The sequence below is a fragment of the Onychostruthus taczanowskii genome, unplaced genomic scaffold (genome assembly GCF_017590055.1).
Source record: "Onychostruthus taczanowskii isolate IOZ18803 unplaced genomic scaffold, ASM1759005v1 scaffold87, whole genome shotgun sequence".
NCBI classification, from domain to species: Eukaryota; Metazoa; Chordata; class Aves; order Passeriformes; family Passeridae; genus Onychostruthus; species Onychostruthus taczanowskii.
The window spans coordinates 2,059,520-2,087,170 of NW_024506662.1; the positions used below are offsets into that span (position 1 = coordinate 2,059,520).

At 43.8% G+C, this 27,651-nt stretch overlaps 1 protein-coding gene across 1 annotated transcript; it reads left to right on the plus strand.

The window, feature by feature from the left end:
- Positions 1–1,231: 1,231 nt before the first annotated feature.
- Positions 1,232–24,235, plus strand: EPHX1 (epoxide hydrolase 1). The gene is made up of 9 exons (XM_041425125.1): positions 1,232–1,344; positions 12,457–12,641; positions 14,023–14,203; positions 16,345–16,572; positions 17,391–17,520; positions 18,184–18,398; positions 20,499–20,607; positions 21,581–21,706; positions 23,176–24,235. Exons 2-9 carry the CDS (start codon positions 12,462–12,464, stop codon positions 23,399–23,401), a joined length of 1,395 nt encoding a protein of 464 aa, XP_041281059.1. The 5' UTR covers positions 1,232–1,344; positions 12,457–12,461; the 3' UTR covers positions 23,402–24,235.
- The last annotated feature ends 3,416 nt before the right edge of the window (positions 24,236–27,651 follow it).

Below are 27,651 nucleotides of genomic sequence, written 5' to 3' on the forward strand. Positions count from 1 at the left end.
ATTTGGTGTGGAAAAAGAAAACTACAAGAAAGGACAAAACTTGCTTACAGAACAGTTTAGGGATGTGTTGCTTTAAAGAAGACTGGTTTTTAATTTAGGTACTATTGCTGCTCATAACAAAAGAGAGTGAGAGCTACACCAAAGGCTCTGGGCAAAGGACTGCTTGAGCAGAATGTGGTGATTGGGCTGAAGAGGCTGAAAGATGTGAAAGGAATCTTTATCTGTGCCACAGGTCTATCTGTGGAGAGCCCAACAATCCAAAGAGGAGCTGAGATGGTGTGGTGGAGGTGATGGAAAAAGAAGATTGGATCTTGGGAGTGAAGCAATAGGTGAAAACTGAGATTGAATGGTAAAACCTCAGCGATGGTGAAGAGTTTAATGTTTGCTTGTTCTGTTTTTCCTGGTGGCATGAATTGCTACAGCCTGACCTTCTGAGGCTCATTGAGATCTCTCCGCCCAAATTGGGAAGACAGACCTTGGAGAGCACGTGTTCAGGGAACAAGCAGCTCTGTTTGAAGCATTTTTGGCTTTTTCCTTCTGTTGGGCACAGTCTGTGCTCCTCTCGAGTTCTACTCCCTGCGAGCCCGGCTGGGAGCCGCAGGGCATCTCCCGGTGGTGACACCAGCGGATTCCCGGCCGTGTCCCAGCCCTGCAGGGCATCTCCCGGTGGTGACACCAGCGGATTCCCGGCCGTGTCCCATCCCTGCCGGGCATCTCCCGGTGGTGACACCAGGTGATTCCCGGCCGTGTCCCAGCCCTGCCGGGCACCTCCCGGTGGTGACAGCAGGTGATTCCCGGCCGTGTCCCAGCCCTGCCGGGCGGCTGGCAGGCGGCGTTCGCATCCCGGGGCTGTGCGGGGACAAACCTCTGTCCCGGGCAGAGCTACATCTCCCGGCGGGCTGCGGAGCGGGGGCACGGCTCGGGGGTCCCGGGGGTCCCGGGGTTCCCGGGGTCTCGGTGCCCGCTCCCGCCGGCCGGTGAGAGCGAGCGGCGGGCGCGGTCCCGGGATGCGGCGCTGGGCTCGGGAAGTTCCCGGCGGGATGCGAGCCGTGCCCCGGCGGGGAGAGCAGCTTCGGCTCCTCCTGTGGCAAAGGAAAGAGCTTTCCCAAGCCAGTCCGTGTGTCCAAGCCCGCTGAAGGTCCGTCAGTGCCAGGGATTTGGAGAGTGCGCGGGGCTCCGCTGCTGCTGCTGCTCCGCGGATTCCTAACAATGGGAATTGTTCACGCGCTGGGTCCTCTGGGGACTTTTTGCTGATTTCGGGAACAGGAAGGCTCTAATCTGCATTCCTGATAGGGGAGCGTGTGTGGCATCTCCAACAGCTGGAGCCAGAGGTGCTTTTCCAGGGTAAGGTCCCTGATAAGCGGGATTTACCAGTGCTTATGGAAACAACAATTTTATTTAGCGTTCCTCGGGAATGTGGCCAGGTTTCCTTGCTTAGTTAAAGTAAGTCACTCTAACTATTGGCATGTGAATGGTTTCGGTTTGGTTTATTTGCTCATTTCTAAATGGGGATATGAAATCGAAGTTTTATTTATTTATGGATAATTTTGCCAGACCTGAGGATGATTTGATTGAGTATTTTATGTGTAATTCCCTTTGCTGAACAAGCGTTTTGGGCATGAGAAGAAAACATTGTAAGTTTAACGCCCATATTTTGTTGCATAATTGAGCAATCTGCAAAGACTAAGCAAATTATGTACTCTGCTCAAGCTGGGTTTAGTTTGTCAGAATTCAGTTGAGATTTTGATTGCCCAGGAGTTAAAACATACCATTTCCAAATGCATTGCTTAATTTTCCAACTCTGCTTAGTTAGGCTGCTTTCTCTTCCCTTCTTTTCCTAGCCTGGCTTTATCTAAAATAAGAGAAATTGCCTGGTAATTCTAGGTGAACCTACAAGATAGGATCAGTCTTAGAAGCCAATATCTCAGAGTTACTCAGAGAGTCACAAAAGCAGGGTTCATATTTTGGTTGGCACTACTCCTTGGAGATGCTGTGCTTCCCCCCTGAAGCAGATATTGCTCCTGTTTGAAGAAGGCTAAAGCTGAGGCCTGAGTGCACAGATTGCTAATGCTTACTGAAAATCGATGGAAGATAGTCCCCAAAAGCAATTAAGGAACTTTGAAAATCAATCCACAGTTGAAGTTGTCCAAGGACAGGGATTAGATCTTTGTCAGAGCTGAAGTCTTTGTGGGAAGGTCCTGGCACAGTGTCAAGTTCATGGCTCTTTGTTCTGCGTCTTTTCCAGTCTGAATTCGTTTCCAGTCAAAAAATTAAGAAAAAAAAATCATTCAAACTTGTGTGTGATTTGCTAAACTCTGCTGGCTTGTTATTTTTCCCAGGGTTTGAGGTTTTATTTTGTGTGATCATAGCGTTGAGGTAAATAATTTGAAATAGAGCACAGTGGGTAATAACCAGTGCAGTCAGAATCCACATGCAATTTGTCTGTATGAATTGCCCAAAATAGGCTTTGGATTACTGGGTGTTTTAAAAGGCTTTTTTGCCTCCTGTTGATTTACTGTACCTTAAGTATTTGGTCATTCTGTAGGGTAATACCATTCCTTTCAGCCTGTTTGTTCATCCAGGGTTTCAACAAAGCTTTCAGACCTACTCAGGATTTTTAGGCATCAAATGGCAATGTTTTAATCTTGTAAGCACTGTGAAACAAGCTCAGGCTCCTTATTGGAAGGACCAATTTGTTCTGAGTAATTACAAAAGGTAAATGAAACTGTTAGGGGTAATAATTCTGGAATGGTAATATTCCCAGAAATTCTTGTTGCTTCAATAATAGTTTGTCAAGTAATTTGTCAGTAGAGAAGCAGCAAAGCAGAGCTGGGGGTGGTAGGGGAAGCACAGCTTACAGCTCTAGGCAAAGCAAATCGATTATCTTACATGTTCCCATGCACATTTCTTGTTGGAATATTCAAATCCTGTGGCCAGATGAGCAGAGGTAAAGCCTTGCCTTTGTGGTAGGGTGTGCATTATTTCATTGAGCCTGCAAGAGGATTTTCTTCATGCCATGCACAATCCCAGAAGCAGGGCAGACTTCTGTAAAGTGCAAGTTCCAAATGTGGCAAATAGATCTCTAATTACTGTCTAAGTCCCTGAAGAAAAGTCACTTGGAAAGTAGAGCATCTTGCTTCTCTCTGAAGGGCTTTGGTGTGCTTGTAATTAATGTTGAAAATACTTTTTTCCCTTCTGAATACTACTGCTGAAAAAGTCCTGGATTCTTCCTCTGCACACATTATTTTTAATTAAAAGCATCACTGTGTGTGTAAATGGGTGTTTACATAAATAGTAAAGCACAAAACATCATCTTCTAAAGTGGCATTTGCTTTAATATCTTGGTCATGCTAGACATGGCAGGATGGCTGACAGTGATTTGAAAACACCCTGGGGTTTATGCTTGGTTCTTTTAAGCAGCATTCTGAGTTCTTTATATCTATTTAAGCATGTTGTTATTGATTAAATGCTTTCTGATTGGCAGGGCTGGGAATATTTTTGTGGGAATTGTGGCAGCCATGCTTTGCTAGTTGTTCTCTCTGATAGTGCATTTGCCAGAATGAAGAAATGGCCTGTGATCGTGTTTATGGAGGGATCCTGCTGGATTAAAGAACAGGAGCTGTTTGCTGGCTTTCCTCTCTGGAAAGTGAGCTGTCACCTAACATTCCTCCAGCTTTTTTTTTTTTTAAACATCTCTGCAGGAGATTATTAGGTGCAATCCATGGGACATAGAAAGGGCTCAGCAAACTTTTGGGCTTTGTTGTTCTTTTTGTCTCCAGCAATTCTCCTCACATTTATTGAGCCCAGCAGTCAAATTTTGTTCCTCCTGTGAGTTCTGCAGTTAGGACACGCAGCTCCTGCTCTCCCTGTTTGTTCTGTTTCTGCAGCCTGGGTGGGCTTGGCTGTCTGATAGCAGACAAGTCTCCCTCTCAGGTAGGACACCCGTGTGTGAGGAATCAAAACCCAAGCTCTGCTGGAGCACCAAGCCCTCCTGGGTGCTTCATCAAGAGTGCTAATTGCTCTCATCTGGTGGGGACAGGTAGTGCATTTTTCTAGATGAAGGCCATGAATCCAAACAGAACTTAAATATTGTTATTAAGGGAGAGATAAAGTAGCAAGAATTGTTCTTGTTACATGTTTACTCTGGCACATCCTTTTGGTGTTGCAGTTATTTGACAGAAAATGATGGCTACCATCTGTTCCCCTCCTCTGGCATCATTCAAAGTTCCTTTCCTCGTTGGGAACGAAGTCTTTGTAGAGAGACAACAAGTTTTGGTCTCTTCCTGTTTCCATAGTCACATTTAATATTATTTTTTCCTTTTACATTTACAGCTCTAGGCAAAATGAATTGATTATCTTATGTATTATTTTGCACATTTCTTGCATTATACTCGGAGTATGCAGGTTTTGTGGCCAGGGAGCCTGGTGTCCCAGAAAAAGAAGGAGATCTGAAATAATAGATGAAGTAAGGAGTCTCTCACAGGGGTAAGAGGGAGTCAGACATCATCGAGGAAGGAGGAATTGTAGCATCATAGAAAAAGGAGGAAATGTGGAAAAGTTGGACATGACAGAGGATTGAGATCATCTCACACTGAGGAAGGAGAAAGTCTCACACACTGGGAAGAGAGAGTCTGGCACCATGAAGGAAGAAGAGAGTCTGACATCACAGAGGAATGATGGATTTGGGCGTCTCAGAGGTAAGAGGGAGTGTGGCATCACACATGGAAAAGGGAAGGAAGGAAGGAAGGAAGGAAGGAAGGAAGGAAGGAAGGAAGGAAGTGCCATCACAGAGGAAAGAGAGAGGGTTGCACAGAGGTAAGAGCAAGTCGGCATCAGGAAGGAAGAAGAAAGTGGCACACTGAGGAAGGAAGAGAGGGGTCTGACATCACAGAGCTGGATATCATAGAGGTAAGAGGGAATGTGGTGTCCTGAAGGAAGGAGAGGGTCTGGCATCACTGAGAAAGGAAGAAATGGTCATAGAGATAAGAGAAAATCTGACATCACAGAGGAAAGAAATAATGTGATGTCACAGAAAAAAACAGGAAATCTTCACTACTGGAGGATGGAGTCTCATCCTAGAGGTAAGAGGGAGACTGGTGTGACAGAGGTAAGAGGAAGTCTGGCATCACAGAGGGTGGAGGTCATCTTGCATCCCAGAGGAAGGAGGGAGTTTGGCATCACAGGGGTTAGAGGGAGTCTCACATCATGGGGCAAGGAGCACATTCTCATTCATGCTGCCCTGACTACTTGGAGTCGTGATCCTAATTGAAATTCACAATGTGCACCTCATCTGTCTTGCAGTTTACCAGAAAATTCCTCTGGCAGTCTTTATATTCATCGTTTCTCTCTCCACACCTTCTTTTAACTGAAGGGTTGTCATGTACTTTGTTCTTACCTACCTCAGACTGCTTGCACTCTTTTTTTTCCCCTCTAAAGCACCACATATACATCAATTCTGCATGTTTTAATAATTAAAGGTTTCAGTAACACAGTTTTCTAACAGTGCTAATACAAAAAGCTTGTAAATCTTCTAGCTGAAAAGATCTTTCCCTCCCTGATTCCTTGGAAGAATCTTCAGAGACTCAGACTGATGGAAGATCCTGCAGTAGACAGAAGGGGCCATGCTGTGCTGTACCACCGAGCAGTTTGGGATGAAAACAAGACTTATCTGGAGATCAGGGCAGGCAAAACGTTGGCAATAAAGCCACGGCAGGGAAGGAGGGCAACCTTTTACTCTTCACTGCTGGAGGATTTGGTGAAGCTAAAATTAGAGCCCAAATTTGCCTCAGGACCTGAGGAACAATTACCTCGATCTCATTTCCTTATCTGTAATATCTCACTCTTTTGGTTCATTTCCACCTCCTCTGTAAAATGCAGATGCTGGCACAGGATGAGGAGGTGAACCTCATTATTGCTAGAAACTCCAGTGGAAGGCAAAACAGAGACCAAGTGCTGTTCATCATTTCTTTTCAGACGCTAGGAGAGAAATGTTGAAGTAAAGCTCAAGATATTGTGGCTAAGCATTGTTTAAAAAACTTGTTGCTGGCATGGTATCCTTCCCTCCTTTAACTGGAAGATGGGATTTGAGAGAGCTTTCAGCTGTGTTCATCCTCCATTGTGTGCCAGGCTGTTGTCCCTTCTCTGCACCCCTGCAAAAAAACCTGTTCTTGCTGGGATTTGGGGATCATTAATAGACTAAAGGCTGGATAGGATAAATAGGATAAAATCTTTGCATGATCTCACCTTAATGCATTATTATGGTAGTTTGAACAGCTCTTTCACCCTTAATTATTGTGGCTGAACAGTGCTGATTTAAGAGTCCTTTCGTGGCTTTTCTGTCTGCAGAGTCTGAAACAGAAATTATTGCAGATGGAGAGTGCATCTCATTTCTCCTGAATCATGCACACAGTCATTAGATCACATTAATGGGCATCACACAGATCCCAAGCTGGATTCTGTCAGTTTGTGTTTGTGCAGCCCAAAGGCTTTTTTTAGACTCTTGAAAGAGAGTGGGTTTGTTCAAACATAATAGAAGCAAAATAAGGAAAATTGAGATAAACAAATCACGTTTTTAAGCAGCACGGAATAAAGCGTAGGGCACGGCTTTGAAAGAACAAGTAATGTTGCTTAGATATGTGTTCTTGTCAATTGAGTTCCTTCCTCTTAAGAAAGCAGTGTGCAGTATTTTAAATAATGATGGGGTCTGAGCTTTGGCCGGCCAGTGGTTGCAGACATTCTGGGCAAAGTGTGTACCAGTGAACTTAGTCCCAGACTGCTTTTCTTTTGTGCTTAGTTAGACTCGGGTCTCAGTGCCTGTGGATTTTCAGCGTAGTGCTGGAGAGTTAACAAGGGATTGTAACTGCGGGAAAAATGCGGTGGGAATGCGTCGTGTAAGGCGCTCAACCACTGCTCTGGAATAACGTGCCTCCAAGGACAAGCGCTGTGGGTGCGAGCCCTGGTGAGGCAGAGGGCACCCCCAGAGCCTGAACTGGCCCTGTGGCTTGTTCCTGTTGGCCAGGGGACAAAGCTGCAGGGGAGCAGTGCTCAGTGCCAGAGCTGTGGGGTGTTCCAGCAGGGAACCCCAACCCTGAGCGGGAGCAGCGTGCCCCACTCCTGGGGCAGGCCTGAGGGACTGTGGTTTCACTGCTTTGGGGACGTGACCTCACTCCTTGCTTGCAGCCTTCTAATTAAGTTCCTTCTGTAATGGTTAATTTCTGATAGTGAACAGTCTAGGGAAAAAAAAAAAAAAGTAAAATAGGATGATATCATCTCTTCCTGCTGTTTTGGAGATAGCATTGTATGCCACCTCCCTGTGGCAATAAAAAAATGTAAATGCTAAATTTCTTATCGAGACAAGCCAGAAACTCTGTTGGATTTGTATTTCCTGTCTTTGATTTGCTTTCCTGCGTAGGATGCTTTATTTCATCCCATGCCTGCCTCTCCTCCTCCCCTACAATGTTAATGCAGCATTTTATGCTCACCTGGGAGATGTTATCACTTGTAGGCAAAGCAATTTCTGCGTTGCTAAGCTATTTTCAAGCTTGTCATGATGCTCCATAAACTACAGAAGTGGGAAGATTTTCTTCTATGAGTGACTTGATGGTTTTCTGTCTGTTTCTGGTGCAACATGATGGCAAAAATGTGGTGCCTGGAGAGGGTGGGGGACAGACTGAGGGTGAAGCTGTGGGGACTGTGCTGTGTCTTCACTCCTTTTAGGCTGTGGCAGTGCTCAGGGACTCTGTTACAGGTGCCATGAGTTTTTGAAGTCCTTCAGTGGGTTTGTTTTTCCTTTCTTGGGAAGAGTAACCTGCAATTGCTGCTCTTTGGGCAAACAAGCATGCAAACAAAGGTGCTGCAGCAGAGATGTGTTTTTGGTAAAGCCTGATGTGGGACCACATGTAAGAGAACAAAAGTAAACAGAAAAATCATTCCAAATGGAGCTGTTATTTCTCCTGCAGAGTAATTATTAATCAATAATCCTTGTGTCTCTCAGAATGTGCCAAGTGCTCTGAGCTGCCTCGCAGTGTGCTGGTGAACCAGTCCTGGAGAGGAAATGTTATTAACCCTAAGCCATGATTACCTCTGGAAGCAGCAGAGTCTCACAGCTCCTGCCTCAGCCACGCAGCAGCAGCTTTGCCCTGGCAGAGTTTGGTAGCCCCCTCAAAGCTGTGAGTGTTGTGCATCACTCATTGCAGCTGGGTGGTGTTTGGGCCAGAAGGCATTTCCAGCATTAAGCTGAAGGTCTGCACAGTTGGTTATTTGTCCAAAACCATGTTTCAGATGGATTCTAATTCTGCAAGGCTAAGATGGATGGTTACTCACAGAAGGAGAGGGGGATTATACCATAAAGCTGTTTAATAGATGACCTCTGTGAAAATGAAGAGCTGTGTTCTCTGGGGCATCTCTTCCTGTGTACTGATGAAGACAAAGCAAGAGACAGGACATAGCTTTGATGTAAATAATAATTGCTCTGTTCCTGTGGACCCCTTAGCTCTGATGTCAATGCACAGATAGGGGACCAATTGAAATGCAGAAAGGTGCTGAAAACCAGGAGTGTCTTGTATTTGCAGGGTTCCCAGACGAAGGAAGGAAATGATGAATCTAACTCCATGTCCTTAGAAGGCTAATTTATTATTTTATGATATGATATGATATGATATGATATGATATGATATTATATTAAAGAATGGTATACTAAAACTATGCTAAATAATACAGAAAGGATACAGACAGAAGGCTAGAAGACACTACTGAAAACTCGTGTCTCTCTCCTCCAGATCTGACACAGTTTGGCCCTTGATTGGCCAATAAGTAAAAACAATCCACATGAAACCAATGAAACAACCACCTGTGGGTAAACAATCTCCAACCACATTCCAAAGCAGCAAAACACAGGAGAAGCAAATGAGATAATTATTGTTTTCCTTTTTCTCTGAGGCTTCTCAGCTTCCCAGGAGAAAAATCCTGGGCAAGGGATTTTTCCAGAAAATATGACTGTGACAGGAGTGTTTCCAATAGGGAGCTGTAAGATACTGTAAGGAAGTTCTGAGGTTTTCTTGCAAAAGTATTTCACGAGATGTGCTTGGCCTTCTTCAAGAGGAGCTTGGTTTATTTACTGGGCCCATTGCATTTCAACATTTTTCTTTGAAAACATGTTTTTAAAGCAGCAAACCGAAAACATTCCTCCTTGAACTCTTTAGGATAAAAGTACTGTCTAAGGTACTTAAGTGTTGTCTGTAAACAATATCCACTTGGGGGTACAGCAAAGTCTCAGCACCTAAGGACCATGGAATAAGTGGAAATATTTCCTTCTAAGGTCTTGCCTTTGGTCACATAAAAAGAGGAAAAAGGCAAACCAAAGCATGAACTCCCTTTGAAGCACTCGTTTATAAAGGCATGGTGCCAGTGTGGTTGCATCAAGAGACTTCAGACAATAAAACCGCCAGCGCTTGGTTGTTGACATCTCTGAAAAATGAGGGTAGAAAAGCGTTTTTGTACCTGTTTGTCCTTCCACCTTCATGGTACTGTATCGCTGCATGTGGAACAAGTGTTAAGGAGCTGATAACTTCCACTCCAGCACAGATCCCAGCAGTGATTAGTGGAGGGAATTCTGGTGCCTCACAACTGAGGCTGCTTTGTGCCGCTCAAACAACTCACCAGGGCTCCAGAGAAGCAGCTTGGATAGCGACCTTGGGAAACCACTGCTCTGAGCTGCCTCCTCTGGGCCCAGGCTGGAGCTGCTGGCAGGAACGTGCTGCATCCCAGCAGCTCATCCCTCACAAAACAGTTCCCTTGGGTCAGCTGGTGCCAGTCCAAGCACTGCCGATGCGCTTGGTCCTTCCCTTCGCGGCACTCACAGCAAAATGTGACGCTCTCGGAGCTCTGGGAGCCGTGTTCGTTATCATCAGGAATTTTACAGGCACTTTCAAGGCAACTGGGAAAGGTTGGATACAGAGAGTCCCTCTGTTAGCAAAAGCTAACCCAACCAAAATCAGAGGTGGCATCTTCCATGTCAGGATGACATCTCGTGCAAAGCAATTTGTCAGCAGCCCCAACTATCTGCAGTGGAAGTCAGGATTCTTGTGGGACCTGAAGCTGGTTTTGGCACTTACTACTGGATGGTAAACAAGCTCATCCTCCAGTCTGGAATTCACTGCAAAAAATGGGGGCCTGTTCACACAGCCGGTTCTTCCCACACGTGGTCCAGGCTGAATGCAAAACGCACACATTTGCACACAGTCCCTCCCCAGGTCTTCTGCTGCAAAAATTCTGCTTTCTCAAGTATCCTTGAGAGGAGATGGGGGGAGCAGAGGTGGTTCTGCAGCTCTGGGTGTGGACATGAGGGTTTCAGGCTGACAGAGGTTCAGCTCCTGGGCAGAGCAGCTCCGTGCTGGGAGCTGTGCCCTGTCTGTGCTCCAGGGCTGTGCCGCTGATGCAGCAGGAGCCAGGGCAAGGAGAGCTCTGCTTTGGGAGACAGCCCAGCCTGAACAACGGGGCTGGCACTGACTGCAGCTCTTCTGTTTGCTGGGGAGCTCTGGACTTGGCCAAGAATTGGGATTTTTCAGTGAGGTGTTCGCACAGTTATGGTGGTGAACTTTTCTCATGGCTCCAGTTGTGTTGTGATTTTGGGGAAGCTGCTGTTTTTCTGCATGAAGGCTTAGGAGTAGAAATGTTATAAAATGCTGTGGTAGGTATCATTTCTATGTAAAGTGCTCTGAGGTTTCTAGAAGCCCCTCCAGTTTTGCTTTGCAGTAAAATTTAATTGTGCTCAGGATGCTCCTAAACTGCATTGGTTTGTGTGCTGAGGCAAGCTGAAATTGGATAAACTTTTTAATTCAGGGGAGAGTTATGGCCTGGGTGTTGTAAAGGTGGGAAAAGAGTGTTGTCCTGTGCTCCAGATAACATTGTGAAGAAAAACAAGTGGGAGAAATTATGGAAGCACTAGTGAAACAAATAAACAAATCAAGTTTTTTCAGTGCCTATCATTCCCAATAGCTCCAGCCTGTGAGGATTCAGGCACTTTCAAGGCTGTAGCACTTGCATGTGTAAAAAATAGAGTTTTAAAAATTTTTTTCCTCTTTTTTTTTTTAGCTTGTTCAATCTGCACAGTGCCTGGACAAATGTTCAATCTGCACAGATGTTTTATGGTTGCTTATCTTGACTTGTGCATTTATTTATTTATTTATTCATTTATTGTCAGCCATTAGAAAATTAAACTCAAGAAGTTGACTACAACATGTTCTGTCACATGAAGGCACTTAAACGATTCCATTCAGTTTCATTCCTGCTCTAATCCTGTGAATTCCCATTAACTTGTGCTAAAATTCCTGTTTTGATCCAGGAGTAAATTTGGTGCATTCTGAGGACTCTTTGAGCCATTCCAGAGCATCAAATTACTCTGCAGCAGCAAAACTCACAAAACCTTCTGGCTCTAGAGAGAATGAAGACGTTCTGGGTCATAAACAATCCTTGCCCTACAGAAGTTTTGAAATACTTGATGTCTTAGTAATTCCCCAGCAAATTAGTGTTTGAAGCATGATATTCTTTAAAATTATCCATTAAAAGGATGACAGTACTGTTCCCCAAACCACCTTGCTAAGGTTTCTTACATTTAAAGGCATGCTTGAAAACATTAATTATTAAAGACAAGTCTAAGTGTTTTTTCTACTTGCAGCACAAAACAGTCCAAGTATATCCAAGAAGGTTTTCTTTTGTTGTTGTTGTTGGGGTGTTCTGTTTGACTGCAGCACAGCAGCCCTGCAGCTGGGTTATGCAGGTGTGCTGTGAAATCAGGCTGCTCTGCACCTTGACAGAATTTTGTCACAATGTGATCACATTTTACAGCATGGGCTTTTGTTTTCTCTTTAAAACAGTTCACAGGGAGAAGGAAAGGGAAGGTCTGACTGCCCTTTACACTGCGTTCAAGGGTTGTGCAAATATATCCCTGCTCCACTTCCTGGCTGGCTGGGAGGTACAAGGTGGCTGCCCTCACGCTGTTGGCTTTTTATTCTGTATATATGTTCTGTCTTGCTTTTCTTTCCCTCTGAATCAGTAGACATGCAAGCCTTGCTGAAGATATGCTGTGCCCTGGGAGTTGTGGGGAATCTGGAACTTCAGAGGAAGAGAAGGCATTAAATGTGAATTGTATAATTGTAATTATGAAGCTATGTTATATTTATGTCATATTTACATTATAATGACTATTTAATTGCCACATTACCTCTTTAACTTACTTTGAGCTCTGTTTTTATTATGTGTCTTTTATTTAAAACAATTCTTCCTCATTTGGGTAGGTTGAAACATTCTATTTCAGAAATTTCACAGAAGTACTGATATCCTGTGAGTGCCAGCACATCCAGTAGCTGGAATCCTGTCTGAAAAGGGAAAAGCCCTCACAAAGAATGTGTGTCTCTCTGAGCTGGCTGGGCTCACCAGAGTTCTGTTCTTCTCTTGCAGGCATTATGCTGCTCGAGGTGCTCCTGGTCCTGGGGACACTCCTCATCTACTTCTTGTTTTCCAAGAAGAATGAGGAGAGGCTGCCCTTCAAAGATGGGTGGTGGGGCAGGGGACAGAAGCCTGTGACTAAAGAAGACTCAAGCATTAGGCCATTTAAGGTGGAGGCTGCAGAGGAAGAGCTGAGTGTAAGCAAATCTCTGTGCTGGGGGAAGGGAAGGAAGAAACGGCCAAATGATGCAGAACGTGTTTGGAAGTAATTTTTAAATGGAACCAACAGGGTGCCAGTGATGTGCAGGTCTTGGGGGAAGGGGTTTTTCAGTACTTCAGAAGATAGGTATGAATAGGCAGATCTCGCTGTGTAATTTTGTTCTCAGCTGGCTCTTGCATGATTGCTGGTAAATAAACTTACTCTGCAAAGCCTAATAAACATAAAAATCATATTACAGATTACTCAACTCTGTTTTTCTGTTTGTGCATTTTCCTCAGTTTGTGTAGACCAGAATAAGAACAATGTCTTTTTTCCCCCCCCCTTTCTTTCCAAAGCAATTACAAATACCTCATTTTCTTGACTGCTTTATGTTTGCAGCTGTGTTGGATGCTGATTCTTCTGTAATTAATAGTCTACTTTGGTCAACACTAAATTACTGTGGTAATTACAGTAAACACATACGTTGCAGAGTTTGTTGGATAGAAAGATTTTGATTGTGTGTGTTAAACCAGGGACTGAACCATTTCATAGATCTTTGTGGAGTCATGGTTCAAACAATACTCATGGGATTGCTCATGTTATTAATTTATAATAGATTCCTAATTTCTCAGCAAGGCCTGGGTTTTTTAACACTTTGCTTACCCTTCTTAATAATACCAAAAGACATTGGTCTCCATTCTGTTTTCCCCTTACACTGCAGACACTAAGATGGATAATTTCTAACTTTAAAATGATTGAGCAGGATTAGATTTCCAGACCTGCCTTTCAGCCACTCTGTGGTTCTGTTTGCAGCAGGAAGGGGCTCTTGGCTGTCTTTCCCTGCTGAGTGATTTTGGAGTGGTCTTGCAGTGTCACCAGCATCCCCTGTACTCCTGAAGAGCAGTGGGAAGGTGACTGCCATTGTTATACCAGACTGGCAAACTTCAGTCTGGTTTCACCAACTTTCTGTCTGTGCAAAATCCTTCTGAATGTTCCCTGGTGAACACCTCCCACTCCTGGGTTTGGGAAGGAAAGCAAAAGGTTTGGGCCAGATCCATGCACTGACTGTGAGGAAGGTACCCAGGAAAGGAGCAAGAGTTACCCCTTGGTGCCCCAGCGGGTCCAGCAGAGCAGCTTGCCCTCTGTGGTTCCCAGCCCGGCGGAACAAAGGCTGAGAACAGCTGTGAATGGAAGGGGAAGGAGGCCACCTGCAGGAGGAAAAGGACTGGAACAGCTGATGGAGCAAAAGGCACAGGTGTCTAATTAGAGATGTTATTTCCATTGTTCTCGTTTCACGTGGGAATAACTAGAAACCACACATAGCCCAAGAGAGCAGACACAAGTGCTTTTTAATGTCTTTTCTCTCTCTTTCCCTGTAGGATTTATTTAGGAGACTGGACCAGGCTCGATTCACTGAGCCACTGGAGAACAGCTGCTTCCATTATGGAACTAACTTGCTGCATCTCAGGAAGGTGGTGTCCTACTGGAAAAACCAGTTCAATTGGAAGAAACAAGTTGAAGTCCTCAACAAGTACCCACAATTCAAAACAAAGATTCAAGGTGTGTTGCTTTCCCCCTTAAAATACAACCAGCAATAGATAAATTTGTCTGCAGGGGAGCTTGGTGGGAAGAAGGCTCTGGTTGTGCCACAGGGCTTTCCCTCCCTGGCTGCCACAGTCTGGATCAGGGGCAGCACTGCTGAAGGAGCAGGGAACTCCTTGGTTGTAACTGAAGCCTTCAGGACAAGGAATGACAAATGGAATTCCCTGTGCATGAGCAGGCTGTCAGCTGGTGTTAGCAGGAGCCAAGCACGAGTGTTTGGGAGCAGAAGTGGATCTTAAGACGTACACATGTTGCCTGCCTTGCATGCAGTCATGCAAAAATTGCCGCAGATGTCTCCTCTTGCTCCTTGGAGCTGCCCAGCTGCTGCTGTCACAGTGAAGCCATCAGCCTGGCAGGACAGATGTGCTCTGCTGCACCTCCTCAAGCATTCCCAGGCCTAGGAGTGTGCAGTGCCTCTCCCCTGGGGTTGATGTGCTGCCGGGAATGGTTTCTCTTCATTCATTCTTTCCAAAGAGTTCATTCAGCCAAGGTCTGCTGGTGCTGGAGCTTGGCCAGACTGGCCTTTTTAAAATGCCTGATTTAGGGTGGTGCTTAGGTCCTCTTGTAGGTCTAGAGCACAGCAGGCAATTGTCACCCGTGATGGCAAAATTTAACCTTAACAGGGTATTTTGTTCTGTTTTTACTTGCACCCGTAACTGTGTGTTATTTCAAAAGGTGTAGTTTGCCATGGTACTTTAAATGGATTTGGGACAATAAATGGTGCTACATAGTGGTTAGAGCTTAAAGCACTTATTTAAATGATGGTTAGTGCTGAAAAAGATAAAACCAGAAAGTCTTCCCTTGAAAAAGAAGAAAAAAACACCATCTGAGACAAGAAAAGGGAGAAGCAGCTAAGGACAATGCTCTATGTATAGCAATGGGAAGGGAAATTTCAGTGTTGGGAAAGATTACAGAGAGGAGATATGAAAAGACAAGGTCAAACATGCTGTGTATCAGATTCCTACCTTCTGTCATCACTTGAAAGCTTTTCAGAGAATGCAGAGATTCACAGGAGTGTCAAGGATGGGGAAATCTCAAGTCAGTGAAAGACGGTGGGATTGCTGGTGAACTGGAGTTGATGTGAGTAAAACATGCTTAAATTCATCAAGAAATGAGGCAGTCAGGCTCTGCTGGGAACAAATTCCTGTTTCCTGGAAAACAAAGCCCTGAGTTAGTATGAGGAAGAGCAGCTCACCTGAAGCAGGTAATGAAATGCTGTGTGGAGCTTTCCTGCTGGAAAGAGTCAAAATGGAAACCACCCTGTTGATTTTACCTTTCACTGGTCAAACTGGAGACTGGTACTAGAACACAGGTTCCTGTCTTGGTTTATTCACTCAAAGAGATACTGAAAGCTTTGGCCAAAGGGTAGGAAAGAGCTACAAAAATGAACACTTTGACTCTCTTTTAGCAAGGCATAAAATCCTCAGTTTGGCATGATTGGTTTACCAGCAGTTAAGATGTGTGACCTGATTACAGGAGGCTTCCACAGACAGAGAATATTTAGTGAAGGCTTTTAAAATTCCTTTTGTGCAGCATTTAGAGTCAGTGGCTGGGGACAGGAGCCAGACATATTCAAATGGAAAGTAAGGCATGAACAAAATGAGGAAAGTGATTCATGCCCCCAGACAAACAGCTGCACGTTGTGATGGATTCCTTATCTCTTGGTGCCTTCAAGATGCAATTGTAGGCCTTTCAGGAAGAAAAATCTCGGGCTGACTGAAGCCCATCCTGTGCCATGTAGAGACATTTGGGTAAAATTTAAGGGTACTTGGACTAAATGATGTAATTGTCTCCTCTGCCTGTTAGCTGTGTGAGTCACTCTGTTACCGTTGGTAGATTGCTTCACTCCTATGTCTTAATTTGCCAATTTATTTTAAAACAGAAATAGCCAACCTCATTTGGCTGCTGTGATGCTTAATTTCCCATTATAAAGTACTTTAAAGTCCTTGGATGAATGTATCCAGAGAGGTGCAGTGTGTTTTCATGCTCACCAGAAAAAAAAAAAGGACAGGCAAAAGCTTTATTCCTAATCTGTTCTGTGATTAGCTTCAGTGTCAAGGTAAATTTGGGCATGCTAATGAATGATTTTGTTTTTACAGGCATTGATATCCATTTTGTTCATGTAAAGCCTCCTTGTTTGCCTGAAGACCAGGCTGCAAAGCCACTGTTAATGGTCCATGGTTGGCCTGGTTCATTCTACGAGTTTTACAAAATTATCCCTCTGCTGACGGATCCTGCAAGCCACGGCCTCGGCCATGAGCACATTTTTGAAGTCATTTGCCCATCCATCCCTGGTTATGGTTTCTCAGAAGCACCCCACAAGCAAGGTATGGCACAGGAGAAGAAACTGAACCCCCACAAGCCCAGCCTCAGAGTGAGGCAGCCTCTGTTAGCAGAACAGCAACTCCTGTTACACACTTCTTGTTTTCCCAGTGAGGAAACAGAGATCCTGTGTGTTGTGTGGGATGAGGGACATAAGGGGGTGACTTGGGGTGACATCACTGGCTAGCTCCTGGAGCAGTGTGTAGATAATTTAAAAAGAACCATAAAAAGGAATTGACAACTCAAGAGTTGTAGTTGCATCCATGAATTGTCTGTGAGCGAGCAGGCAGGGTAAATTTCATTTATTACTGTTCCTTTTTGGTGTTTTGCATCCATATTCGACAGCATTGTACAGGTAGGTGAGAAGGAAGAGTTGAAACAAAGCAGTTCATGTGTCCACGTGGCAGATTGCAGTCAAACACCTGCTTGCTCAGCTTGTGCTCTGAGTTATACAAACACAAACTGCAGAAAATTGAGGCAAGGTAGTGTTTAAAGTGATACTGAATTTAGTATTTTATTGCATGTGCAGATGTGGAGAAGGTTTGGTTTGCTTTTCTCTGCTTCCCTGGTTACAGTTTTTGTGGCCAGCATTCAGAGCAGTGGAGAGGTCTGCAACAAAGGCTGGAGTTTGTCCTCCTCATGTTTTCTGCTTGCTCCCTGTGCTTGGATGCTGAGCAAGGGCTTGCATACAGTCAGGCAAGGAGAAAGGGACTGGTAGCTTTGGAGGAGCTGGAACTTTGCCTTGATGTGGAGAATCAGTGCTGCAGGGTCAGGAGTGTGGGTGGAATTAATGCAACAAAAGTGTTCTTTTCTTTAAATGCAGGCTTCAATTCCGTGAGTGCTGCTTCTGTTTTTTATGAATTGATGCTCAGACTGGGATTCAATGAGTTCTACACCCAGGGTGGTGACTGTGGCTGGCTCATCTGCACCAACCTGGCCCAGATAGCTCCCAGGTGAGTACACCCTTGGTGCAGCTGTTTTATCTGTCAATAGTTTATTTCCTGTGCACTTGGGAGTTCCTGCCCAAGTCCTCGCTGTGTAGGTTCTCCCTTTGGTGCTCAGCATTAAGCAAAGATCCAAAATTACATACCTTAGTTTATATTCAATGTTTTTCTTTCAAACGGTTGTGCAGCAGTTTTGTGGTGGCCTCGCTGAGGTCTGTAGTGGGACAAGTACTTGTAAAGAAAATGAAAAGGAGGATTTGTGGCTTAGTGCCCTGGAGTGTGTGCTGATTACTGACTGTTGTCCCTTTGGCTTGTCCCTTGTTTTTGTGTGAAAAGCCACACCACAAAGGGCAGCTGAGGTCATGATGTAATTAACAGGCTGGGATTCAAGTATGTCCGTGTATTTTATGTTATTTCTGTTAATAACATTTTAAATGTTACAGGTCACAGCACCAGGCCTGGCAGAGTTCAAGAAGCGTTTGGGCAACACTCTCAGGCACATGGTGTGATTTTTGGGGCTGTCCTGTGAAGGGCCAGGAGCTGGACTTTGCTGATCCTTGTGGGTTCCTTCCAACTCAGGATATTCTATGATTCTAAATACACCAGCTTTGAACTTTTGTTAACTTTTTGTTAACTTATGGGTTTGTTTTTTTTTTTTTTTTTGGTCTTTAGCCATGTGAAAGGTCTCCATTTAAACATGGTCTTGGTTTCGAAGCTGGGACTCTCTCACCTGCTCTCCGTCCTGCTGGGCCGGCACTTCCCAGGGCTCTTTGGATTCCAGGATGAAGATGTCAGGAGGATGTTCCCCTTCTTGAAGAAATGCCTCTACAAGATCTTCTCTGAGTTTGGCTATGCTCACATACAGACTACAAAACCGGATACTGTTGGTAAAACAAACAAATAATAAAAACCCACAACCTTTTTTGAGCTCGGGATACCCGAGTCTCTTCACTTTAGTTGTACTTTCATAGAAACAAAATGTACTGCTTAAAACATGCAGAAAATAGGTGTTTTTGCAGTGTATCTGCACATCCAAACTGAGCATGCTCCGAGTGCCACTGACCTCATTTTCCAGTTTTCATAAATAAAATAGATTGTTTTACATTTTTCAACTTCTGCTATCACTGGGGACTGTAATTCCATTTGAAATGTAGCTCTGCTGAGAGCAAAAGATAATTTCTTCTCAGAGAATGGATCACATTGAAGTAATGTAAACTACAAGAAGCCTTTAGCTGTCTCAGCACACAATGTAGCTTATTTATTATAGTGATAAGTAATACCTGAGAAGTAAAATCAAATTTCACTTTCACTCATTGTTCTGAATCACTTGCAGATTTCAAGGAAAAAGAAATGTAGCTGTGAATGTTCTTTTTACATGAGTTAGTCACTCAGATGGTTTAACTGCTTCAAGTATCTGAGTATTAAGTGTTTCTATTTTAAAAACGTCTTTTGTGACTGAATTGGACAACTGAGTCAAGAGTACTGACTACATTTTAGTTTGGTGCAGTAGCAATTCACTGATGGATTTTATTAAAAATATAGCTAAGGGAAATATTTCTTAATGGCTTTCCATAAGCTTACTTACAGAGGCAGGTATGTTCTTAAAATGTGTAGGCAAAAGGATAATTGTATGGATTTAAAATAATTTTGCTTCTGTTGAGTTTTGGTTTCTAAAAATTGCCAGTCTTTTGTGCTTTAGGAAAGAGAGGGAAGCTGATGTTTGAAAGATGCCTAAGCCATGCTCCTTCTCAATCAGAATTCTGGCTGGTTGCTGTCCTTGCCACTCCTGAGTGGTCTGTCAGAGCAGACTGGGAACCAGCAGCCCGTTCATGCTTTGGGAGCTGGAGCATTTCTGCAGTTCTCCAAAGGACAAAGAAGAGAGGATCAGGGCAGTGGCAGGTTCCTAAAAGGGGAAAAACACTCTGAAGAAATTTCTGGCAGAAATGCCTACATTCCAAGTGCTCTGAGGATCAGTGTCAGTTTTTCTCTGTGTAAACAGATGCATTCTACTCACAGTGAGTAGCTGAGAACAGGCTAGTGCTTGTCATGTCCAGCACATCTGAAAGTGCTCAACAGAACTTTCTCAAACACTTGCTATTTCAGTTATCAAGAGTGGTTGCTTAATAATTGAAATCCCACTGTCATGTTTAAATTGCAATTACTGGTGAAATTGCGCCAGCTGCAGTGTTAGGCACCTTCCTGGAAGGCTGGGTTGCAAGGGTGGAACTTCTAATTCCACCAGATTCCCAAATTCAACTTCAAAGCTGTTGCCAAGGAACTTGCTGTTCCTTGGGAACAGCTTTTTCTCATGTTTTACTGAGAAGCTGGGACAGTTTACAGTCCCTGTATTTCACAGCATTAGGATGTGTGACCAAAGCTCCAAGTGCAGGTGTGTTCTTTCTGTCCAGGAAAAGCAAACTAATATAAAATCATATAGATATAAAATCTATACGAAGGCTTATTCTACATGAAAGCAGTTTGCTATTGCTAATTCAGAAGATGGAGCATTTAGCAGAGCCTTGCTGTTCCTTAATGACTTTCTAATAATCCTTAAAATGTTTTTGCTGTTAGATAATGCTGCAAATCCTCCTGGTCATGTGTAGGCATGCGGGGTTTGGCTCTGTAATGCTGTTTAGTACATGACAACTTTCAGATTAATGGAAGCAAACCCTCCTTGGCACATAGAGCTTAATCTTATTAGCTTACCAGAAAAAAAGAAAAGCCAGCAGAAATCCAATACTGTTACATCAGTTCAAAAAATGTTCAGTGAGAGCTAATGTGGAGCCTGCTCATTTGCAGACACTTCCAGTTTATGGTTTGGCATTAAATGCCTCCAACTCATTGTACTATTTTATTTATTTAAGAAAGCAGCTGATGGAACAGCTTTGTAAAGTTACATCCCCTATATTATAACAAGCAGCTTCTCTAACACGCTGAGTTCTGTAGTTGGATATCACTTACAAGTAAATTTTCCTCCTCCTTTCCAGGCTGTGGTTTGAATGACTCTCCTGTGGGACTGGCTGCATACATCTTGGAGAAGTTTTCCTCGTGGACTGATATGGAATTCCAGAACCTAGAGGATGGAGGACTAGAGAGGTAAGCCCTTTCTCCCCTGCCATTTTGCATGAGGTGACTGAGCCCAGAGTCACAGCTGAGGAGGTTTGTCTGCCGTGGTCACCTCACACCTCAGGGAGCCTGTAGTGACCACAGCTGGTGCAGGGCTGCACTCCAGCACACAGAGAGGCAAACAGGCCATGGGGGTTGGTGGATTCCCTTCCCACTTCCATCTCCTAGGAAAGAAATACACCCTGCAACTCCTGGATATTAAAAACTGACTTATGGGGAAGAATCTCATTAAGACACAAAATCCAAAAGTTTAACCCACATTAAGATGCTGGCAGCTCATGATTCATTGTAATACTAACAATTAACTCCCTGAGAATTGGCTTTGGATTGACTGTTACAGCTTCATCTACCTACCATTTGCTAATAAAGGATTATGTTTAGTGGGCAGCAGAAACCAGAGCTGAAATCCCTTTTGAGAACTACCTGGCAGGAATGGAGAGAGGGGGCATGCTACGGAAAGGCCCATCTGCAGCAGATTTGCATGGAAAGTTTGCCCTGCATACAGCTAATATTTTTATATGAAGCATGCACTGTTTACAGCACATGTTGGTGTGTGAGGGCTCTGTTGAGGGCTCACAGTAGCATTTCAGATTATCATTAATAAATGGCACAAGCTGCTGCCTGTGCTGTTCTGCTCCCACCCTCCCAGTCTGTGGACAGGAGAGACAGCCATGCTGGAGCATAAGGTGCTTGTTGGAATCTGCCTTCCATGTAGGAGTTAAAATGTGACTTCCCAGTTTATGTCTGAAAGCCTTTAGCATCCTTAATTGGTCAGTGGCAGACAGAGGGGGAGTAATAACTTCACCTCTCCACTCTTAACCACTATTTATTTCCTAAAATTTTTTTTTCCCCCTTACAACCAAACCAAAATCAAGTCCCTGCTAAAGTGATGCAAATCATTCTTCAGTTGTAATTTAGCAATCTCTTGGGCTTGCATTTTCAGGAAGTTCAGCCTGGATGACCTGCTCACCAATATCATGATCTACTGGGTGTCAGGATGCATTGTCTCCTCCATGCGTTTCTACAAAGAAAACTTGGAGAAGGGGATAGGCACACAGAAACATGAGAAGTAAGTGTATCTTCTTCTCTTTAAATATTTTGCCCTGATCTTAATTTTATAGTTGCATGCCTTATAGATTCCTGAATGCTGAGGAAAAACACTGCTCTCTCACAGTATTCCTCTGCAAGACAGACCAGGTGGTTGATGTGCTTGGAAAACACGGTGCTTAGGTAGGAATCCTGAGCCCTCAGTGAGGAGATCTGACTGGAGGCACTGCTTGAGGGCCTCCTATTCTTGGTGTAGCCATGTATTCCTGATTTCATTTCAGTTACTAAATCAGTCTGTGACTGAGTCACACAGTCAGTTTAGTTTAGTTTTCTTGGTTGTAGTTTTAGTACTTTTCTGGACACACTTTTCCTGTTTCTGCAAAAAGCTTAAGTCTTTCCTTTGGAAGGAACTTCAGGCTGCTGACAAACTGCATCATTGAGAAGTCAGTGAGACTGGTGTTCCTGCTGCTGCTCAGACTCTTCAGACAGCAGCTTGGTTGCATGTACTTGTGTCAGCCTGAGTAAGAGTGAAGGCTTAAACCTGCCCCGAGGTATTTTCACCCACAGCTTAGTGCCAGGGTATTTATTTAGCTGTGAAATGATGCTCCCAGGAAGCTGACTCAGTTCCTGAAGCCGCTGTGGCTATGCTGTGGGCAGTATCTTGCTCTGGTTCTGCCTGCATTAGATGAGCTGTGTGAGCTTCTAAGTGCCTGGAGGACAGAGTCTCAGAGTCCTGTGTGAAGTTCTGACCTCAGCCTTCCAGTGGCTATGTGCCCAACACTTTTTGTATCTACATTTTAAAGTCTGTCACTTCTGACAATGCAGCTTATGTGTATGGGATATTCAAATCTAGAAAATGTGGCTCTTAGAACAAGCACAGATCATTCACACCCCTCACATCCAGTTGCTTCCTTATGCTTCCTAATGTGAAGAATGTTTGTAGTGTGCATTTGTGCCAGTTAAAAGCAAGAGCTATTTCACAAGGTATAGTCCCACATATAGAAATGTTGCTTCTGAACTAGTCTAGATTATCAGTATTCCTCTCTTCTCCCCCCCATTAAGTAATTATTCTCCTGCCTACCCTCCTGTTGTCCTGCCAGGCTTAGCATATTTGAGTGATTTTCTTCTCTGTAAATCTCTCTCCATTCTTATAAAATGGTGTGCTTGCCCATCAATTTGAGCGCTGTGTGCAGCAAGAGGAAATTTGCTGCCCACCACCTCCTAGGGCTCTCCTTTCCCTTCCCATGCTTCTGAGCCTCATGCCCTGGATCCCCTGCAAAATTTCCTTAATATCACCGCATGCAAAAATAAAAGAGAGGGGTTTTTTTCCTTAGGAATTATAGTGTTGTCTTCAGTTTTAGGATCTGAAAGTCAAATTTTTAATGCCTAACAAGAGCTTGCCCAACTGTTCAGGAACATTTTTTTGGGACTTTTGATTTGTTTCAGATTTAAGTGTTTGGAAGATGACAATGATTCTCTCTCCTCTCTCAGGCTCACAGTACAGGTACCCACTGGCATTGCTGCCTTCCCTAATGAAATCCTGCACATACCCCAGGCTTGGGCCAAGAAGAAATACACCAACATTGTCTCCTTCCATTTCATGCCTCGGGGTGGCCACTTCGCAGCTTTAGAGGAACCTGAACTTCTTGCTAAAGATATCCTGCAATTTGTTGACAAAGTAGAGAAAGAGCATCTCTGGAGAAAGAAAGGGGAATAACTTCCCTAAGAAACAGCAGGGTAATTACTTCTAGCTTAGCACATGTACAGGGTTTACTAAGTCTGCTGTAATCCATGTAATTAGATCTTATTGTTGACCAGATGTGAGCAAGGACAGAAAGAAAAATACACTGTATCTCCATGAGATACTGCCATGGGGACCAACAGATTTCGGGCTGGTTTTTTTTTTTTTTTTTTTTTTTGTTCAGCTAGGCTAAAAAAGTAGCATGAAGAGTGCTTGAGTATCTTCTGAAACATGTTGTGTAGTATTTTTGACTCTTGCTTTGAGATTGAAAAATAGACCTCACAACAACTAATGTACCTAGTAACAGTAAAATTGTTATGAAAGGCTTTTTCTTTTCATGGCAGCAGTAAAATTTGAGTTGCTGTGAGTATGAAGTTCTTCATGTAAAGGGTAGGGAGCAGCCTGGCAGGACCTAACTTGCATGAGTGCATCAATCAATCAATCAGCATTGATGAGCTACTTTAAACTGATGAGTATCTTTAAACTGCCTTCTGCTGGCTGCCTTTCTCTTCCAGCCTGGGCTCTAAAGCAGCTTCCTGGCTGTGAAGAAGCTGGACTGCCCTGTGCCAGGCTCCTGGGATATGTGAGGAGCAGCTGACAGACACAGGTGCCTGTAGCTCAGCCCAGGAGGTGGGGCTGGGGAGGGGTAATTGCAGCCCAGCTACCTCTGCACAGAATTTGTACCCTTAAATCATAGCCCTAGGTAGGCTCAACACACTGTGGCTTTGCACTGCTTTGGCAGGGTGTTATAAATACCTCTTACTAAAGGATAAAAATATTATTAATTCAAAATTAAAGGAAAAATGAATTAAATTTTTTAGTAGCTCCTGTGTGATTTTTTAAAATTCTTTCAATAACTGAGATTTTGCTTGGTACCAGCTAGGAGAATCATCAGCTCAGAACCTATCAGTTCTGTACTCCATCTGTCACAGAGGTCAGATTGAAGGCAAACTGCTCAAAGAAAATTGAAGGGCTGTATGGCTTTACCAGCTCCTGTCCCTAGTGTGTGCAGCTGAGCTTCAAACAGGTCTTAAACCATTTCCAGATGACTGATTTCAGTGTGGTTTTGTTCTCCAGTCACTTCTGATGTCCTTCTCTACTTCTGAAAGCACAGGGAAATACACTCTATCAATAACACTTGCATGGATTAGTATTATTCCACAACATTAATTGAAAGGGAAGCTAAGATCAGAAGCTCAGCAGATCCATGCTCCATCCCACAAGGCTTTAGATTCAAGCATGCCATGCAGTTTGTTTCACAGGAGGCAAGTGGACTCTCCAGCTGGGCACATTCAAACCCTAGTGCTGAGAGCCACCACCAACCCTGACAGAAAATCATCAGGGCAGATGGGCTGTGAAGCCTGGATCAGTTTTCTGAGCAGAGGTGAGACTTCTTGCTCCCTTTCCTCTGCCTGCTGCTCCTGGGTGCCAGTAGAGCAAGGCAGATGAGCTCTCAGCTCTCCTTGATAGATTTGATCCTCAAGCTGTTCTTCAGTTAAGACAGCTACTTGCTTCCAGAACAGTAGTGAGCACTAATTCCATGCTTATTTGTAAAAGCTTTAATTCAGTCTGAATTTGTCTTCACATGTGCAAAATGGTGTGTGATGCAGGCCAGTCTGTTTTGAACACTCTGGAGGAAAACACAGAATCATTTCCTTTGAAATAGACTCTGTGGAGAAGACCCTCCCCAAACTTGTTTCAGGAGCAGTATGGTGAAAGCGAGATCCTTGTTCAGGAGGAATTGGCTCACCTCTGACAGGAACAGCCTCTACAGGCACCACTGCACACCCTCCTGCACAAGTCTGTTCTGTCCTGCCCTGGTCTGCACACCAAGTAATTTTCTTCAGGGTTTGATAAGCTACTGTCTGAAAGAGAGACAAATCTGGACCTAAAAGGTCTAGATTTTAGGAGCTTAAAAAAGACAATTAAATACCTGATATACAGCAGTTTTTGTTCTGAATTTTGATGTCACACTTCTCAAACCTTAAGCCCACAGGTATCAGTAGCTGTTACTCATCACCTACTTACCTGCAGTTAAATAAAAATGCAGTGAAATACTATGACAAAGTGAAAAAGCATGAAATTAGCTATAAGTAGCTGTAAAACCTGCCCTCAGTTCCTCTTCCATTTTCAAAATAACCCTCTGGCTTTAGCAAAACACAGCCAATCCCACCACCTCTAGTGCAAGGTTTAACACTGTCTGTGAGCCAGTGGTAGCATCTGCATCTCGTCCTGTAGTGAGCAACTCCCCCAGGAGCCTGAAATCTGGATCTGACATGCACCTTGAGTGAATCCAGATTCACTTCTGATACTCTCTGGTACCAGCTACAGGCAATTATTTGGTACAGATAACCAGAAATAGTTTAACAGTTTTAACATCTAATGGTTTTAACATTTCTATTACATTTCTATTACTATTAGCAAGTAGCTGCATATCAGACTATTGCAATAATAATAATAATAAGCAGTACAAAATGAGTCCCTGCTCTGTTACAATTGTTCTTATTTATGTCCCTGCCATTCAGCCAGGGAATTTTCTCTAAAAAGGCTAAGTGTGATGCTCTTGGGCTGGCTGAGCTGTTTCTTGGGAATAAGGCTCTGAAAGAGTAGCTACAATCTTCAGCATAGCACAGAATATGGTGACACTTTGATGCTCAAAACATTATGTTTTGCTATAGGGCCATTTCTTAATGAAGCACCAATTTCTGGCCCAAAGTTACCCCAAAGTCTCTGCTCAAAGACACTAAAACTGTCCTAAAAGCCCTGCCACATTAAGTTGCTCCAAAACATGCATTTATCCCACGCTGAAACCAGAAGTAGCTGACCTAAACCTTGCTTTTTAATTATCCAGTTATAGCTCATTAAGAGTCTCGATAAGAGGTTTGGAACCATGGAGATGCCACTGAAAATAAACAACTTGTACTCTTCCTCCCCAGCTGAAGTGCTTTGAAAAGTGTCTGCTTCTGGTATGGAAAAATACAAGTAAGGTCATAATCTTCTCATACAGCTCCAGATAAACAAACTCCCACTACAACCAAATTTGAGTTCTGATTTTTAAACTGCAAACCATAATGTCCTGAAAAATCCAAGTCACCATATGCAGCCTTTGGACATCTTACACAACAAGACAGGACTTCATATACATTAAACAAAAATGTCAGGCATTACTCAGCTCGTGAATGGAAAAAAATATGAATAGAACTCACACTTTCATAAGAAAAAAGAAGTGCAACCATCATTTAATGGAAAATAAGATGTGTTAAGACTAGCATCAGAGTTAGTTCTAGATCCGTGAAGGTCCCAATGATCACCACTGAGTCAGCTACAATTGCTCAGGGGCAGGACTGAGGTTCAAGGCAGTCAATCAAATGCACAATTCTGTTTTACAGCAAGTGCAATACATAATATGCACTAAATGAAGACACATTTTTGTCTGCAAGAGCAGTGGAAAGATCCTCCTGGTGCTGTGGAAAAAGACAAGGAATAAATCCATATTGATTTCAGTGCAGCTTATTTTAAACCACTGAGAAATGATGCTGCTTGTTTTACTTGCTGTAATAGCACTTCAAGGAACATAAGTCACACTAAAACTGTCTTGCTCAGGATTAGTTTTCTTTCATGGAAGAAATACCCTGTGCAGTGCCAGACAGCCCTGATGGTGTTATGCCAGTGCTGCTAGAAGAATTAGCCCCATTACAATTGTCAGCTGTCTTCTGGAGAGCAGATATTTATAAACAGGTCTGTGCTGAGTGGTGACAGCTCCTTCCCCTGGCTAGGTGTGGTCCAAAGCTCAGGCTTCCAAATCCCTTCCTGACTGGGCTGAAAGATGCTGAGGATGATGGTGCCCTCCCCGTGTTTAAGAACGGAATGTCTGCAGTTTTGAGGATAGGGTGAACCATAAAAGAGATTGAAATGATGATTTTCATCACCTTCTTAAATGAAAGACAATCCTTTGCAGCAGTAGTTCAAACCACTGCAGGCGATCAGAGGGAGTGCAGCACAGGGAAGGGGGAGCAGAAACACCAAGGGACAAACTCCAGTCAAGCACCCAAAGAACCAAGAGCTCTTTTTCAGCCAAGCCTGCATTGTTGGGTGGTTTTGTGTACAGACACATTTCTACCTCATGAGTTCTAGGAATTCTTGTACAGGCTTCAGGGAGCTAAGGTCCAGCCCTGCATTTTTGTCTTAGTGGAAGATTTTTATCACCCCAAGTCTTTTGTGGCTCA

Excerpts from the sequence above, each read along its gene's own strand:
- EPHX1 (XM_041425125.1), top strand. The coding sequence starts at position 12,462 with ATGCTGCTCGAGGTGCTCCTGGTCCTGGGGACACTCCTCATCTACTTC. Across the intron at positions 12,642-14,022 it reads CTGCAGAGGAAGAGCTGAGT|GATTTATTTAGGAGACTGGA; the intron begins GTAAGCAAATCT and ends CTTTCCCTGTAG. Across the intron at positions 16,573-17,390 it reads AGAAGCACCCCACAAGCAAG|GCTTCAATTCCGTGAGTGCT; the intron begins GTATGGCACAGG and ends CTTTAAATGCAG.